The sequence below is a fragment of the Schistocerca serialis genome, chromosome 9 (genome assembly GCF_023864345.2).
Source record: "Schistocerca serialis cubense isolate TAMUIC-IGC-003099 chromosome 9, iqSchSeri2.2, whole genome shotgun sequence".
Taxonomy (NCBI): Eukaryota; Metazoa; Arthropoda; class Insecta; order Orthoptera; family Acrididae; genus Schistocerca; species Schistocerca serialis.
This window is the reverse complement of record NC_064646.1, coordinates 178,597,837-178,616,044: the sequence shown is the minus strand read 5'-3', so window position 1 is coordinate 178,616,044 and position 18,208 is coordinate 178,597,837. Positions and strand designations below refer to the sequence as shown.

The 18,208-nt window shown below is 42.0% G+C and overlaps 1 protein-coding gene across 4 annotated transcripts in view; it reads right to left on the bottom strand.

Annotated features, from left to right (window-relative positions):
• LOC126419292 (protein I'm not dead yet-like) overlaps positions 1–18,208 on the bottom strand; it is a 263,495-nt gene that overhangs the window by 48,358 nt on the left and 196,929 nt on the right. For all 4 annotated transcript variants that reach the window (XM_050086458.1, XM_050086460.1, XM_050086459.1 and 1 more), the window contains one exon: positions 16,167–16,289. In XM_050086458.1, the coding sequence (XP_049942415.1) occupies positions 16,167–16,289 (123 nt within the window). The remainder of the gene's footprint in view (positions 1–16,166; positions 16,290–18,208) is intronic.

Here is an 18,208-nt window from a genome sequence, read left to right as displayed (position 1 = left end):
ATAGTTCATCTTGCATAAAAGGAAATTTGCTTGGAAAGTAAAGCCTAGTTTGCATGACGACATGAGGTTGCAGGCAACTGTGCCACTACTGACTGCGCATGCATGCCGCACATTTGCCCAACTTGTTGGTGAAACTAAATGCTTTGGGTGTGTCCCAACTTTGGCGACACTAGTTGCATGAGTTTTGAGGTTACGTGTTTTCATAGTGTGTGGACAAATTGAAGTATGAAGTGAGGAATGGAGAATACTGCTTGCTTTTTGGATATCTATGCTTTGCTTAGGTGTTTGTGGAAATTGGAAATTTGTGAGAAGGTTCTATGGGACCAAACTGCTGAGTTCATCAGTCCCTAGGCTTGCACACTAATTTAATCTAACTTACACAAAGGACAACACCAACACACCCATGCCCGAGGGAGGACTTGAACCTCCGACGGGGTAAGCTGCGTGAACTGTGGCAAGGTGCCTAAGATGGAATTTCAGTGATGCTGATTACAACATATTGCTGTTCCTCAGACCGTCATTTGTGATCAGAAGATAGATGGTTTGACAATATCTGAGCTGCAGGGCAAAATTTATTGAATTAGGAGCATATTGTTGTTTGTTGTTGTGGTCTTCAGTCCTGAGACTGGTTTGATGCAGCTCTCCATGCTACTCTATCCTGTGCAAGCTTTTTCATCTCCCAGTACCTATTGCAACCTACATCCTTCTGAATCTGCTTAGTGTATTCATCTCTTGGTCTCCCTCTACGATTTTTACCCTCCACGCTGCCCTCCAATACTAAATTGGTGATCCCTTGATGCCTCAGAACATGTCCTACCAACCGATCCCTTCTTCTGGTCAAGTTGTGCCACAAACTTCTCTTCTCCCCAATCCTATTCAATACTTCCTCATTAGTTATGTGATCTACCCATCTAATCTTCAGCATTCTTCTGTAGCACCACATTTCGAAAGCTTCTATTCTCTTCTTGTCCAAACTATTTATCGTCCATGTTTCACTTCCATACATGGCTACACTCCATACAAATACTTTCAGAAATGACTTCCTGACACTTAAATCAATACTGGATGTTAACAAATTTCTCTTCTTCAGAAACGCTTTCCTTGCCATTGCCAGCCTACATTTTACATCCTCTCTACTTCGACCATCATCAGTTATTTTGCTCCCCAAATAGCAAAACTCCTTTACTACTTTAAGTGTGTCATTTCCTAATCTAATTCCCTCAGCATCACCCAACTTAATTCGACTACATTCCATTATCCTTGTTTTGCTTTTGTTGATGTTCATCTTATATCCTCCTTTCAAGACACTGTCCATTCCATTCAACTGCTCTTCCAAGTCCTTTGCTGTCTCTGACAGAATTACAATGTCATCGGCGAACCTCAAAGTTTTTATTTCTTCTCCATGAATTTTAATACCTACCCCGAATTTTTCTTTTGTTTCCTTTACTGCTTGCTCAATATACAGATTGAACAACATCGGGGAGAGGCTACAACCCTGTCTTACTCCCTTCCCAACCACTGCTTCCCTTTCATGTCCCTCGACTCTTATAACTGCCATCTGGTTTCTGTACAAATTGTAAATAGCCTTTCGCTCCCTGTATTTTACCCCTGCCACCTTCAGAATTTGAAAGAGAGTATTCCAGTCAACATTGTCAAAAGCTTTCTCTAAGTCTACAAATGCTAGAAACGTAGGTTTGCCTTTCCTTAATCTTTCTTCTAAGATAAGTCGTAAGGTCAGTATTGCCTCACGTGTTCCAGTGTTTCTACGGAATCCAAACTGATCTTCCCCGAGGTTGGCTTCTACTAGTTTTTCCATTCGTCTGTAAAGAATTCGTGTTAGTATTTTGCAGCTGTGGCTTATTAAACTGATTGTTCGGTAATTTTCACATCTGTCAACACCTGCTTTCTTTGGGATTGGAATTATTATATTCTTCTTGAAGTCTGAGGGTATTTCGCCTGTTTCATACATCTTGCTCACCAGATGGTAGAGTTTTGTCAGGACTGGCTCTCCCACGGCCGTCAGTAGTTCCAATGGAATATTGTCTACTCCGGGGGCCTTGTTTCGACTCAGGTCTTTCAGTGCTCTGTCAAACTCTTCACGCAGTATCGTATCTCCCATTTCATCTTCATCTACATCCTCTTCCATTTCCATAATATTGTCCTCAAGTACATCGCCCTTGTATAGACCCTCTATATACTCCTTCCACCTTTCTGCTTTCCCTTCTTTGCTTAGAACTGGGTTTCCATCTGAGCTCTTGATATTCATACAAGTCGTTCTCTTATCTCCAAAGGTCTCTTTAATTTTCCTGTAGGCGGTATCTATCTTACCCCTAGTGAGATAGGCCTCGACATCCTTACATTTGTCCTCTAGCCATCCCTGTTTAGCCATTTTGCACTTCCTGTCGATCTCGTTTTTGAGACGTTTGTATTCCTTTTTGCCCGTTTCACTTACCGCATTTTTATATTTTCTCCTTTCATCAATTAAATTCAATATTTCTTCTGTTACCCAAGGATTTCTACTAGCCCTCGTCTTTTTACCTACTTGATCCTCTGCTGCCTTCACTACTTCATCCCTCAAAGCTACCCATTCTTCTTCTACTGTATTTATTTCCCCTATTTCTGTCAATTGCTCCCTTATGCTCTCCCTGAATCTCTGTACAACCTCTGGTTCTTTCAGTTTATCCAGGTCCCATCTCCTTAAATTCCCACCTTTTTGCAGTTTCTTCAGTTTTAATCTACAGGTCATAACCAATAGATTGTGGTCAGAGTCCACATCTGCCCCTGGAAATGTCTTACAATTTAAAACCTGGTTCCTAAATCTCTGTCTTACCATTATATAATCTATCTGATACCTTTTAGTATCTCCAGGGTTCTTCCATGTATACAACCTTCTTTCATGATTCTTAAACCAAGTGTTAGTTATGATTATGTTGTGCTCTGTGCAAAATTCTACCAGGCGGCTTCCTCTTTCATTTCTGTCCCCCAATCCATATTCACCTACTATGTTTCCTTCTCTCCCTTTTCCTACACTCGAATTCCAGTCACCCATGACTATTAAATTTTCGTCTCCCTTCACAATCTGAATAATTTCTTTTATTTCATCATACATTTCTTCAATTTCTTCGTCATCTGCAGAGCTAGTTGGCATATAAACTTGTACTACTGTAGTAGGTGTGGGCTTCGTATCTATCTTGGCCACAATAATGCGTTCACTATGCTGTTTGTAGTAGCTTACCCGCATTCCTATTTTCCTATTCATTATTAAACAACAGAATTACGAAAAATACAAGCAAGTACAATTCCAGCTGTGGAAATGCTCTCATCTACAAGACTAAAATCCCACCGTTTGAGTTGGCCAACTCTTTTTTTATAAGGAATACTGTTGACAGGAGGGAGGGGTACACAAATCAAGAAGCTCCATTCTTTATTCAGTATTCATCTATTTGAAACATCGCAGCAGTGCTCCCCAACCACATATGTTTCAGTTATGAAATATTATCACTCTACAGATGAAATGTGATGTGTACTTTCAGCTCTGGCAATGGTTCTTCATCGTTACAGTATCTTTCCCTTAACGCATAATTAACTCAATTTATAAGAAATTTGAACACTTCTGGTGACATTCTAAGATAATTAAAAGAACTTCTTGGGTTTTCCATTAAAAATTATTTTAACTAGGCTGCTGAGCAACTGAAATTGCCACCTGAGGCAGACACCCCAGTTTCACCCCCCCCCCCCCCCCCAGCTTGGGAGCGTCAATAAAATTTTTTCGGGTAGCATCTGGCTGCTTGCTGCTTCTGCTTATACACATAACAGCCACACTTCTGTTGCCAGAAGTGGGAGAAGGTACTTCTCACATGCGACTCAAATGCGCATGCGCATGAGCTTGCTCACAACTGCTCAAATGAATCTAATTTAAACAGTTGTGATGTATGCTCATCGGAGGCAATTTGTTGTTATAAAGCATTGCATAGTCTTCCTAAAGCCTTTGATACATTTTGCTGTTGGCAGACACTTGTATGAGAGCTGTGTTTTGTTGTTGTACGTGGTCCATTTTCTGTGCAACTGAAGTTTTTTTTCGTTTCTTTCTCTCGTTCATGTTTTATTGCTGCAGCAGCGGGATACAGTAATATCCTTTGTTAGAGTATCTGTTCTTACCAGCCAAAACTCTAAAAATTTAACTGGAAAGTAAAACAATGAAAAATTCTTGGAATTCTGAAATTCCCGGATTTTTCCCGGTTTTCTCCCAGATGAAAAAATTCCCGGGTTTTTCCAAGATCTCCCAGTTGTCCCAAGTCGTGTACACCCTGTATAAGGCATTTCATGGCTTTGGGAGTTGTCAGTGTTTCCTTATTATACCATCCTAATTTTCACCACAGATAAAAGTATGTAAGTGTTAAGTTTCATGGATTTGCTGACCATTTTACGTTTCCTGAATGGTCATTCCAATGCTCTCCAAATTTTCTCTTAAGAGGCCTGTCAGTAGTGTGTGGAATGGAAAGGAGATTCATTGTGTTGTTACCATGCTGACTGCCTTATGTTCAATGGAATAGGTCCCAAAACTGCGACAGCAGCATCTCTTAGTAACTCGAGATACTTGAGTGTATTTAGATTCCCAACAGTAAAACAGGGACCAATGATGTGGATCTTCGAAAACAAGAACCAAATGTTGACAGATCTAGAGCATTGTTTTTATCCACTTCTTTGAGTCAGCGTGGATTTTCAGCTGACATTTTAGTGCATATTGCAAAGACTGACTTGCTCATATTTTGCCAACCAAGCTTCTTCCTTAAACAAAATCTTGCATAGATATGCCACATCATTTTGCTCTTTTTGTAGAGACATTTAGAGGAATTTAACCAATTTTGGGAGTCGTAACTGTGAAGCTGTAGATGCAATGAAATGTGAAGAGCATGAAAATCAATGGAATGTAGTGTTTGCAGAATGCTCATTTGCTTGATCCCTCTCATATTTCCGAGATACCTCTTAGTGCCATTTGGGTTGCATTTTACTGCTACCAAAATATTGGTTTCATTTCTTTCATCAGTTGCTCTTCTTTTTCCTTGGCATAATTTATTCTCCATACCTGCAGTTTCTAGGACTTTATTTTATAATGTATGCAAAGACAGATCGTGAGTGCTTGGCATGATCTGGACACTCTTTACCATACAGCTGCACCACTGCTATAATAGTTTGTTGACATTCACCACAAATGATACTCACTTTTAGGACTGTCATATACTTTGTGAATGTCTCAATAGCTTTACGAGCAAATTATCTGATTGCTACAACGGCACAACACAGACTGATGGGGATTAAAGCACACAGGTAAACACAAGAACTACACCTGAGTCACATGTTTGCTTACATTTGGTATAACAGGGCAGACATTTGTGAAATCTCTTCTCCTGCTGGTGGGACATTGGTTTGTGGTGATGTTATCTTGATACTATTTGACGAAGTCCCATACGTGTTATGCGATCAAGTTCTCTAAAACACTTCTTTTAAATGCCACAGAAAAGGTATGTAGTTCCATTAGAAAAAAATAATAAAGCTGGTGTTTTAATTTGGGAACTATAATCAATAAAAATTACTTGTGAATGTAAGGAAATTTGCCAAGTTGCCCCCTATAACTTGGCAAAAACTGCATCTCTGCATATATTTCGGGTGGCCTGTCTCAGATGCTTCACTCTGTGTAATGTTTATTTCATTTTTCAATGGCCAAGTAACAATCACTGGTATTGAAAAATCCTTACAAAGGTACGATCACTACAGAGTGTGTTATGAAATCATACTATTTTGTCTGTGAAATCTAAAGGTGTGGCATTTACAAGACCAGAACCTATTTATGTAAACTAGAATCTGAAAATAAATACAAAGATGGATGTTAGTGTTTTCAACTTTGTATAATATCGCATGAATCTCTAAGATGATATCCACATTAGATATAAAAAAGAAAAATTCAATTGAGTTAATGGCACAGTTTTCAGAAATTTGAAAAAATACAATGAAAGGAGAGAGTATGATGAAATTTCATGGAACCAGGGCTATTTGTAGAACAGTTTATGGAAGTTAAGCCATTATTTGGGCAAACAATAAAGAAAGATAAATGACAACAGACACGGCATTATTGAGATGGATTTCAGCGTGCGTAAGGAAGAGACAAAAAACGAAAAAACACAAATACAAAATAACTAAACCTCAGAAAGCAGAAGCTTTTTTTCGGAATGGTGTCATTCTATCAAATTTACTCAGTTAAACTTAGATAGTGTAAGTCTGAATAGCATTAAAAAGTATAGTCATAGTCTATTGTTAATAATATATAAAAACAAAGATGAGGTGACTTACCGAACAAAAGCGCTGGCAGGTCGATAGACACACAAACAAACACAAACATACACACAAAATTCAAGCTTTCGCAACAAACTGTTGCCTCATCAGGAAAGAGGGAAGGAGAGGGGAAGACGAAAGGAAGTGGGTTTTAAAGGAGAGGGTAAGGAGTCATTCCAATCCCGGGAGCGGAAAGACTTACCTTAGGGGGAAAAAAGGACAGGTATACACTCGCACACACGCACATATCCATCCACACATACAGACACAAGCAGACATATTTAAAGACAAAGAGTTTGGGCAGAGATGTCAGTCGAGGCAGAAGTGTAGAGGCAAAGAAGTTGTTGAAAGACAGGTGAGGTATGAGTGGCGGCAACTTGAAATTAGCGGAGATTGAGGCCTGGCGGATGACGAGAAGAGAGGATATACTGAAGGGCAAGTTCCCATCTCCGGAGTTCGGATAGGTTGGTGTTGGTGGGAAGTATCCAGATAACCCGGACGGTGTAACACTGTGCCAAGATGTGCTGGCCGTGCACCAAGGCATGTTTAGCCACAGGGTGATCCTCATTACCAACAAACACTGTCTGCCTGTGTCCATTCATGCGAATGGACAGTTTGTTGCTGGTCATTCCCACATAGAATGCGTCACAGTGTAGGCAGGTCAGTTGGTAAATCACGTGGGTGCTTTCACACGTGGCTCTGCCTTTGATCGTGTACACCTTCCGGGTTACAGGACTGGAGTAGGTGGTGGTGGGAGGGTGCATGGGACAGGTTTTGCATCGGGGGCGGTTACAAGGATAGGAGCCAGAGGGTAGGGAAGGTGGTTTGGGGATTTCATAGGGATGAACTAACAGGTTACGAAGGTTAGGTGGACGGCGAAAAGACACTCTTGGCGGAGTGGGGAGGATTTCGTGAAGGATGGATCTCATTTCAGGGCAGGATTTGAGGAAGTCGTATCCCTGCTGGAGAGCCACATTCAGAGTCTGGTCCAGTCCCGGAAAGTATCCTGTCACAAGTGGGGCACTTTTGTGGTTCTTCTGTGGGAGATTCTGGGTTTGAGGGGACGAGGAAGTGGCTCTGGTTATTTGCTTCTGTACCAGGTCGGGAGGGTAGTTGCGGGATGCGAAAGCTGTTTTCAGGTTGTTGGTGTAATGATTCAGGGATTCCGGACTGGAGCAGATTCGTTTGCCACGAAGACCTAGGCTGTAGGGAAGGGACCGTTTGATGTGGAATGGGTGGCAGCTGTCATAATGGAGGTACTGTTGCTTGTTGGTGGGTTTGATGTGGACGGACGTGTGAAGTTGGCCATTGGACAGGTGGAGGTCAACGTCAAGGAAAGTGGCATGGGATTTGGAGTAGGACCAGGTGAAACTGATGGAACCAAAGGAGTTGAGGTTGGAGAGGAAATTCTGGAGTTCTTCTTCACTGTGAGTCCAGATCATGAAGATGTCATCAATAAATCTGTACCAAACTTTGGGTTGGCAGACTTGGGTAACCAAGAAGGCTTCCTCTAAGCGACCCATGAATAGGTTGGCGTACGAGGGGGCCATCCTGGTACCCATGGCTGTTCCCTTTAATTGTTGGTATGTCTGGCCTTCAAAAGTGAAGAAGTTGTGGGACAGGATGAAGCTGGCTAAGGTGATGAGGAAAGAGGTTTTAGGTAGGGTGGCAGGTGATCGGCGTGAAAGGAAATGCTCCATCGCAGCGAGGCCCTGGACGTGCGGAATATTTGTGTATAAGGACGTGGCATCAATGGTTACAAGGATGGTTTCCGGGGGTAACAGATTGGGTAAGGATTCCAGGCGTTCAAGGAAGTGGTTGGTGTCCTTGATGAAAGATGGGAGACTGCATGTAATGGATTGAAGGTGTTGATCTACGTAGGCAGAGATACGTTCTGTGGGGGCTTGGTAACCAGCTACAATGGGGCGGCCGGGATGATTGGGTTTGTGGATTTTAGGAAGAAGGTAGAAGGTAGGGGTGCGGGGTGTTGGTGGGGTCAGGAGGTTGATGGAGTCAGGTGAAAGGTTTTGCAGGGGGCCTAAGGTTCTGAGGATTCCTTGAAGCTCCGCCTGGACATCGGGAATGGGGTTACCTTGGCAAACTTTGTATGTGGTGTTGTCTGAAAGCTGACGCAGTCCCTCAGCCACATACTCCCGACGATCAAGTACCACGGTCGTGGAACCCTTGTCCGCCGGAAGAATGACGATGGATCGGTCAGCCTTCAGATCACGGATAGCCTGGGCTTCAGCAGTGGTGATGTTGGGTGTAGGATTAAGGTTTTTTAAGAAGGATTGAGATGCAAGGCTGGAAGTCAGAAATTCCTGGAAGGTTTGGAGAGGGTGATTTTGAGGAAGAGGAGGTGGGTCCCGCTGTGACGGAGGACGGAACTGTTCCAGGCAGGGTTCAATTTGGATGGTGTCTTGAGGAGTCGGATCATTAGGAGTAGGATTAGGATCATTTTTCTTCGTGGCAAAGTGATACTTCCAGCAGAGAGTACGAGTGTAGGACAGTAAATCTTTGACGAGGGCTGTTTGGTTGAATCTGGGAGTGGGGCTGAAGGTGAGGCCTTTGGATAGGACAGAGGTTTCGGATTGGGAGAGAGGTTTGGAGGAAAGGTTAACTACTGAATTAGGGTGTTGTGGTTCCAGATTGTGTTGATCGGAATTTTGAGGTTTTGGAGGGAGTGGAGCTGGAAGTGGGAGATTGAGTAGATGGGAGAGACTGGGTTTGTGTGCAATGAGAGGAGGTTGAGGTTTGCTGGAAAGGTTGTGAAGGGTGAGTGAGTTGCCTTTCCGGAGGTGGGAAACCAGGAGATTGGATAGTTTTTTGAGGTGGAGGGTGGCATGCTGTTCTAATTTACGGTTGGCCTGTAGGAGGATGCTCTGAACAGCCGGTGTGGATGTGGGAGAGGAAAGATTAAGGACTTTTATTAAGGATAGGAGTTGACGGGTGTGTTCATTGGCTGAGTTGATGTGTAGGTGAAGGATTAGGTGGGTGAGGGCAATGGATTGTTCAGTTTGGAACTGGTATAGGGACTGATGGAAGGAAGGGTTGCAGCCAGAGATGGGAACTTTAAGTGTGAGGCCTTTGGGGGTGATGCCAAATGTCAGACAAGCCTGAGAAAATAGAATATGGGAGTGTAATCTGGCTAGGGCGAAGGCATGTTTGCGGAGGGAATGTAAATAAAACTTAATGGGGTCATTGTGGAGGTGTTGTGAGGGTGACATGGTATTAGAAGGTGGAAAGTGTAACATGAGGTGAAATGAAAATGAAGATAAAAATATATGGGGAGAGATAAAGGTGAACCGGAAAGAAACTGGAGATCTCGAATGAAAAAAGGCGAAAAGGTGTTGGTTACAGTTGGGCTATGTTGGACTTGGGTTGGTAGACAACGATGTGCATAAAGGTTAGGTGGTTGTGTTGCCGCCAAAACACGTTAAAGGACGGAGAAATTCGGGAAAATTTCGAAAAAACTGCGTGTAGTATATTAAAAGGAGTGGTATTGTGGTGGCAGATTATGAAAATGAGGCTAACAATTGTCTGACGAAGAAATAATCGCGTTAAAACCTGTGGGAAGCGGCTAAAAATGATCAGTGATGTGGGAAAAACGGAAATGGAAATAAAGCGAAAGTTATTAGAACTGGCCGAAATGGTTGTTTAAAAGGTGAAAGGAGCTGTTTGTGAACTAGAAACGGTGGATATTATAGCGGCGGTAGTGCTGAAAGCGGCAAAAATATTTTTTTTTTTTTTTTCTTTTTTTTTTTTTTTTTTTTTTTATGGTTTGGAAGTGGGTTACGTATTATTGAGTATATATATATGCGGGATAAAATAAAATAAAATAGTATAGCAGATTACGGTAAAAAGGAGAAGGTGAATACAAAGTGAAACTATTGGCAAAAACAGAAAGAGGAAAATAAGACGACAGAAAAGATTTCGAAATGCAACAGTGACAATAACAAACGTAATTGTTGGATTCAAATTAATGATATCAATATAATGGAAGGAAACATTCCACGTGGGAAAAATTATATATAAAAACAAAGATGAGGTGACTTACCGAACAAAAGCGCTGGCAGGTCGATAGACACACAAACAAACACAAACATACACACAAAATTCAAGCTTTCGCAACAAACTGTTGCCTCATCAGGAAAGAGGGAAGGAGAGGGGAAGACGAAAGGAAGTGGGTTTTAAAGGAGAGGGTAAGGAGTCATTCCAATCCCGGGAGCGGAAAGACTTACCTTAGGGGGAAAAAAGGACAGGTATACACTCGCACACACGCACATATCCATCCACACATACAGACACAAGCAGACATATTTAAAGACAAAGAGTTTGGGCAGAGATGTCAGTCGAGGCAGAAGTGTAGAGGCAAAGAAGTTGTTGAAAGACAGGTGAGGTATGAGTGGCGGCAACTTGAAATTAGCGGAGATTGAGGCCTGGCGGATGACGAGAAGAGAGGATATACTGAAGGGCAAGTTCCCATCTCCGGAGTTCGGATAGGTTGGTGTTGGTGGGAAGTATCCAGATAACCCGGACGGTGTAACACTGTGCCAAGATGTGCTGGCCGTGCACCAAGGCATGTTTAGCCACAGGGTGATCCTCATTACCAACAAACACTGTCTGCCTGTGTCCATTCATGCGAATGGACAGTTTGTTGCTGGTCATTCCCACATAGAATGCGTCACAGTGTAGGCAGGTCAGTTGGTAAATCACGTGGGTGCTTTCACACGTGGCTCTGTCTTTCAACAACTTCTTTGCCTCTACACTTCTGCCTCGACTGACATCTCTGCCCAAACTCTTTGTCTTTAAATATGTCTGCTTGTGTCTGTATGTGTGGATGGATATGTGCGTGTGTGCGAGTGTATACCTGTCCTTTTTTCCCCCTAAGGTAAGTCTTTCCGCTCCCGGGATTGGAATGACTCCTTACCCTCTCCTTTAAAACCCACTTCCTTTCGTCTTCCCCTCTCCTTCCCTCTTTCCTGATGAGGCAACAGTTTGTTGCGAAAGCTTGAATTTTGTGTGTATGTTTGTGTTTGTTTGTGTGTCTATCGACCTGCCAGCGCTTTTGTTCGGTAAGTCACCTCATCTTTGTTTTTATATATAATTTTTCCCACGTGGAATGTTTCCTTCCATTATATTGATATCATTAATTTGAATCCAACAATTACGTTTGTTATTGTCACTGTTGCATTTCGAAATCTTTTCTGTCGTCTTATTTTCCTCTTTCTGTTTTTGCCAATAGTTTCACTTTGTATTCACCTTCTCCTTTTTACCGTAATCTGCTATACTATTTTATTTTATTTTATCCCGCATATACATATATACTCAATAATACGTAACCCACTTCCAAACCATAAAAAAAAAAAAAAAAAAAAAAAAGAAAAAAAAAAAAAAAAAATATTTTTGCCGCTTTCAGCACTACCGCCGCTATAATATCCACCGTTTCTAGTTCACAAACAGCTCCTTTCACCTTTTAAACAACCATTTCGGCCAGTTCTAATAACTTTCGCTTTATTTCCATTTCCGTTTTTCCCACATCACTGATCATTTTTAGCCGCTTCCCACAGGTTTTAACGCGATTATTTCTTCGTCAGACAATTGTTAGCCTCATTTTCATAATCTGCCACCACAATACCACTCCTTTTAATATACTACACGCAGTTTTTTCGAAATTTTCCCGAATTTCTCCGTCCTTTAACGTGTTTTGGCGGCAACACAACCACCTAACCTTTATGCACATCGTTGTCTACCAACCCAAGTCCAACATAGCCCAACTGTAACCAACACCTTTTCGCCTTTTTTCATTCGAGATCTCCAGTTTCTTTCCGGTTCACCTTTATCTCTCCCCATATATTTTTATCTTCATTTTCATTTCACCTCATGTTACACTTTCCACCTTCTAATACCATGTCACCCTCACAACACCTCCACAATGACCCCATTAAGTTTTATTTACATTCCCTCCGCAAACATGCCTTCGCCCTAGCCAGATTACACTCCCATATTCTATTTTCTCAGGCTTGTCTGACATTTGGCATCACCCCCAAAGGCCTCACACTTAAAGTTCCCATCTCTGGCTGCAACCCTTCCTTCCATCAGTCCCTATACCAGTTCCAAACTGAACAATCCATTGCCCTCACCCACCTAATCCTTCACCTACACATCAACTCAGCCAATGAACACACCCGTCAACTCCTATCCTTAATAAAAGTCCTTAATCTTTCCTCTCCCACATCCACACCGGCTGTTCAGAGCATCCTCCTACAGGCCAACCGTAAATTAGAACAGCATGCCACCCTCCACCTCAAAAAACTATCCAATCTCCTGGTTTCCCACCTCCGGAAAGGCAACTCACTCACCCTTCACAACCTTTCCAGCAAACCTCAACCTCCTCTCATTGCACACAAACCCAGTCTCTCCCATCTACTCAATCTCCCACTTCCAGCTCCACTCCCTCCAAAACCTCAAAATTCCGATCAACACAATCTGGAACCACAACACCCTAATTCAGTAGTTAACCTTTCCTCCAAACCTCTCTCCCAATCCGAAACCTCTGTCCTATCCAAAGGCCTCACCTTCAGCCCCACTCCCAGATTCAACCAAACAGCCCTCGTCAAAGATTTACTGTCCTACACTCGTACTCTCTGCTGGAAGTATCACTTTGCCACGAAGAAAAATGATCCTAATCCTACTCCTAATGATCCGACTCCTCAAGACACCATCCAAATTGAACCCTGCCTGGAACAGTTCCGTCCTCCGTCACAGCGGGACCCACCTCCTCTTCCTCAAAATCACCCTCTCCAAACCTTCCAGGAATTTCTGACTTCCAGCCTTGCATCTCAATCCTTCTTAAAAAACCTTAATCCTACACCCAACATCACCACTGCTGAAGCCCAGGCTATCCGTGATCTGAAGGCTGACCGATCCATCGTCATTCTTCCGGCGGACAAGGGTTCCACGACCGTGGTACTTGATCGTCGGGAGTATGTGGCTGAGGGACTGCGTCAGCTTTCAGACAACACCACATACAAAGTTTGCCAAGGTAACCCCATTCCCGATGTCCAGGCGGAGCTTCAAGGAATCCTCAGAACCTTAGGCCCCCTGCAAAACCTTTCACCTGACTCCATCAACCTCCTGACCCCACCGACACCCCGCACCCCTACCTTCTACCTTCTTCCTAAAATCCACAAACCCAATCATCCCGGCCGCCCCATTGTAGCTGGTTACCAAGCCCCCACAGAACGTATCTCTGCCTACGTAGATCAACACCTTCAATCCATTACATGCAGTCTCCCATCTTTCATCAAGGACACCAACCACTTCCTTGAACGCCTGGAATCCTTACCCAATCTGTTACCCCCGGAAACCATCCTTGTAACCATTGATGCCACGTCCTTATACACAAATATTCCGCACGTCCAGGGCCTCGCTGCGATGGAGCATTTCCTTTCACGCCGATCACCTGCCACCCTACCTAAAACCTCTTTCCTCATCACCTTAGCCAGCTTCATCCTGTCCCACAACTTCTTCACTTTTGAAGGCCAGACATACCAACAATTAAAGGGAACAGCCATGGGTACCAGGATGGCCCCCTCGTACGCCAACCTATTCATGGGTCGCTTAGAGGAAGCCTTCTTGGTTACCCAAGTCTGCCAACCCAAAGTTTGGTACAGATTTATTGATGACATCTTCATGATCTGGACTCACAGTGAAGAAGAACTCCAGAATTTCCTCTCCAACCTCAACTCCTTTGGTTCCATCAGTTTCACCTGGTCCTACTCCAAATCCCATGCCACTTTCCTTGACGTTGACCTCCACCTGTCCAATGGCCAACTTCACACGTCCGTCCACATCAAACCCACCAACAAGCAACAGTACCTCCATTATGACAGCTGCCACCCATTCCACATCAAACGGTCCCTTCCCTACAGCCTAGGTCTTCGTGGCAAACGAATCTGCTCCAGTCCGGAATCCCTGAATCATTACACCAACAACCTGAAAACAGCTTTCGCATCCCGCAACTACCCTCCCGACCTGGTACAGAAGCAAATAACCAGAGCCACTTCCTCGTCCCCTCAAACCCAGAATCTCCCACAGAAGAACCACAAAAGTGCCCCACTTGTGACAGGATACTTTCCGGGACTGGACCAGACTCTGAATGTGGCTCTCCAGCAGGGATACGACTTCCTCAAATCCTGCCCTGAAATGAGATCCATCCTTCATGAAATCCTCCCCACTCCGCCAAGAGTGTCTTTTCGCCGTCCACCTAACCTTCGTAACCTGTTAGTTCATCCCTATGAAATCCCCAAACCACCTTCCCTACCCTCTGGCTCCTATCCTTGTAACCGCCCCCGATGCAAAACCTGTCCCATGCACCCTCCCACCACCACCTACTCCAGTCCTGTAACCCGGAAGGTGTACACGATCAAAGGCAGAGCCACGTGTGAAAGCACCCACGTGATTTACCAACTGACCTGCCTACACTGTGACGCATTCTATGTGGGAATGACCAGCAACAAACTGTCCATTCGCATGAATGGACACAGGCAGACAGTGTTTGTTGGTAATGAGGATCACCCTGTGGCTAAACATGCCTTGGTGCACGGCCAGCACATCTTGGCACAGTGTTACACCGTCCGGGTTATCTGGATACTTCCCACCAACACCAACCTATCCGAACTCCGGAGATGGGAACTTGCCCTTCAGTATATCCTCTCTTCTCGTCATCCGCCAGGCCTCAATCTCCGCTAATTTCAAGTTGCCGCCACTCATACCTCACCTGTCTTTCAACAACTTCTTTGCCTCTACACTTCTGCCTCGACTGACATCTCTGCCCAAACTCTTTGTCTTTAAATATGTCTGCTTGTGTCTGTATGTGTGGATGGATATGTGCGTGTGTGCGAGTGTATACCTGTCCTTTTTTTCCCCCTAAGGTAAGTCTTTCCGCTCCCGGGATTGGAATGACTCCTTACCCTCTCCTTTAAAACCCACTTCCTTTCGTCTTCCCCTCTCCTTCCCTCTTTCCTGATGAGGCAACAGTTTGTTGCGAAAGCTTGAATTTTGTGTATATGTTTGTGTTTGTTTGTGTGTCTATCGACCTGCCAGCGCTTTTGTTCGGTAAGTCACCTCATCTTTGTTTTTATATATAATTTTTCCCACGTGGAATGTTTCCTTCCATTATATTGATATCATCTATTGTTAATAAAATACACATATTAAGTTTCTATGATTTCTTTGTATTTTGTTAATGTATATGTTGACTCATTCCACTTTGTTGAAGGTTGTCCTTGTTGATGGGATCTACAGAATATAAATGAATGCATGAATGTAATGAACGGGTGTTTATTTCAACTGATAATCATAATAGTCTTGATTAGATCTAACCTAAAATATTTGCATTAAAAATAAAATGAATGTAGTAATAAGGACAGAATTACAAATTGTTTTATAAGATCGTGTACAGCACTATTGAACAAAGAGAATAATCATTTATTTAAAATGGACCTCAGTTTAATTCCTTAAACAATTAATACATATTAGTCTACAAATGAACATAAATGATGTGACCATGAAAAAAATAGAAAGGTAAGAACCATTCACTAGAAGAGGAAATTGTAACAGACTTCACAGTAGAATATGTGATGATAGCAGAATAACAAGAGAGAATTTTATTTGTAAAAGTGCCATAGCTCTTAAAAAATCTTTATTATTTCAGGGCTGAAACCAATTAGCATTCTTACTTGATATGTTCAAGTATCTCATTGCTGAAGTAGAATTTAAGATGTAAAGACCTCATAGTCATGATGCTAACAATAATACTTATTTATACTTACCTAAAAAGCCCCATGTAAAGTATCATGAGCCACAGCCAGCCAGCCAGTGTACATAGCAGCATTAGTGGAACACAAAACATCATCCAACCAGCAAAGGTTATGTTTTCACCATTGGGGAATGCACTGTTAACATTACAATGAAACTATAGCAATGTTTAGTTTATTTACTGCACAACAAGATATTGCCAGGTTATTATTACAGTGTATTAAATTAAGTTCATCCAACATGTTACCTTACTTTATGACCAATTGTTTATCAAGTAACAGTAAATTGATATGTTCAAAACAATGAAACAGACCTGAGAATTACTTCAACCAGAAAAAGAGGGAGGAAAAGGATGAAAAATGATGGTTTAAACCATTAGATGGTAAAAAACACATAGGACATTCTTTAAACTAACACTCATGCTTCCAAACTCTGCAAATGAGAACTACCTTTCCAATATGTACTTTGTTTTGCTTTCATCATCCACTCAGTCCTAGTTTGTGATAAGGTTTCTATTCTTGGTTTCCTTCCTTCACCACTCTCCCTTGTCTTATCTCATTTTACTTGAAGTGTATGATATATTTAGAAATATAATATTTTCCCACTTAATTTTCTTCATCATATTTACAGTCTTTACCTGTTCCTCATGTCTTTTTCTCACATGCCCTTTTATTTATTTCTTTTTTCTCAATTTCCATTTGTATATTGTTACTTCCTTCCTTTTTAATGACTTCAGGCTTGACAAATACATACAGGCTGTTTTGTGAATACATTAGTATTGTTCCACTTCTAACCTGGCGAGCAATAGAAATCTTTGCTAGTATTGAAAAGAAATTTCCTTTTTGTTGAACAACAGCTGTGACAATTTTCACATAACCAATCACTAAAAATATGTTTATATAACTATTTTGCCATTTTTGCCATGCTATTAATGCTTTACTGCTGTGGAAAGGTTAACTCATGGTGCTCCACCAATCCCCAAGTGCTAAGGACATGTTTAAATGCTTCCTATCTGTTTTCCTTAAGTTATATTGACATGTTTATGCACCTCATTCTGCTAATCCTCTTAATGCTGAGGATGAGTTACTTCTATACACCAGAGAATAAAAAACTTTGGAGTATTTATCATACAATACACACGCTGCTTTGCATGCTATCATTTGCAAAAAAAGCCTCATTTCAGTATCTTGATCTGTTTATGAAATGTGATGATTGTTATGAACACATGTTTCCCAATATGCAGGGATGGAATTCAGCATATTGAACAGCTGTCCACCAGATAGGAAAATCAATATCTCAAGAATTAAATGAGATATCATATTGCTCTCAAGTTGAAATAAGATTTTGATATCTTATCTACATTTCATTCCCAACAATGTATGAGCTAAAATCAATCACAAAGTCTACACACAACATTTTTACTTCTGCAAACTCTTTAAAATTTCGTGAAATGCTTTACTTAATTTGATGCAGCACACTATGATGAATAATGAGCAAAGATATCAGAGGGTGAGATGTGAAAAAACTTAAATTTTCCCTGAATATTTTTCTAATAATAAGATGACAAGTATTTTGTAGCAGCTGGAATGCTATCTCTCAGCATAGATAGTTGCATTAGGCCAGTAGTACAGCAAAAACAAAGCAGCACTCAGCACAGAATGCAGAGAGCACATCTGTAGCAGTCAAAGGATTAAAACTGTGAAATGTGATTCACACATACCATTACAGAGAGTATTCGGATCATCTGATTGTTGAACAAGAGATATGCCAAGACATAGCCATACAAGGAAACATTTTTCATATACAATTCATAAGTTTTCCATTATTTTACACACATTACTGTGATACAGATTACATAGGAAAATGTTAAGTTGCAGACAGGCCCAATTAAAATTGCCGACTCTCTCCACCTTGCTGCTTGCATCCCACATGCATTCCGATTTGAGCTGCTGTTGTTGGCAGTCATATGCACATGAGATGTAGTATCTTGTGTGTCTGAATGATGTGTGTTTCTCTTTTGTTGATGAAGGCCATGGCCAAAAAATTTATGTAAGAG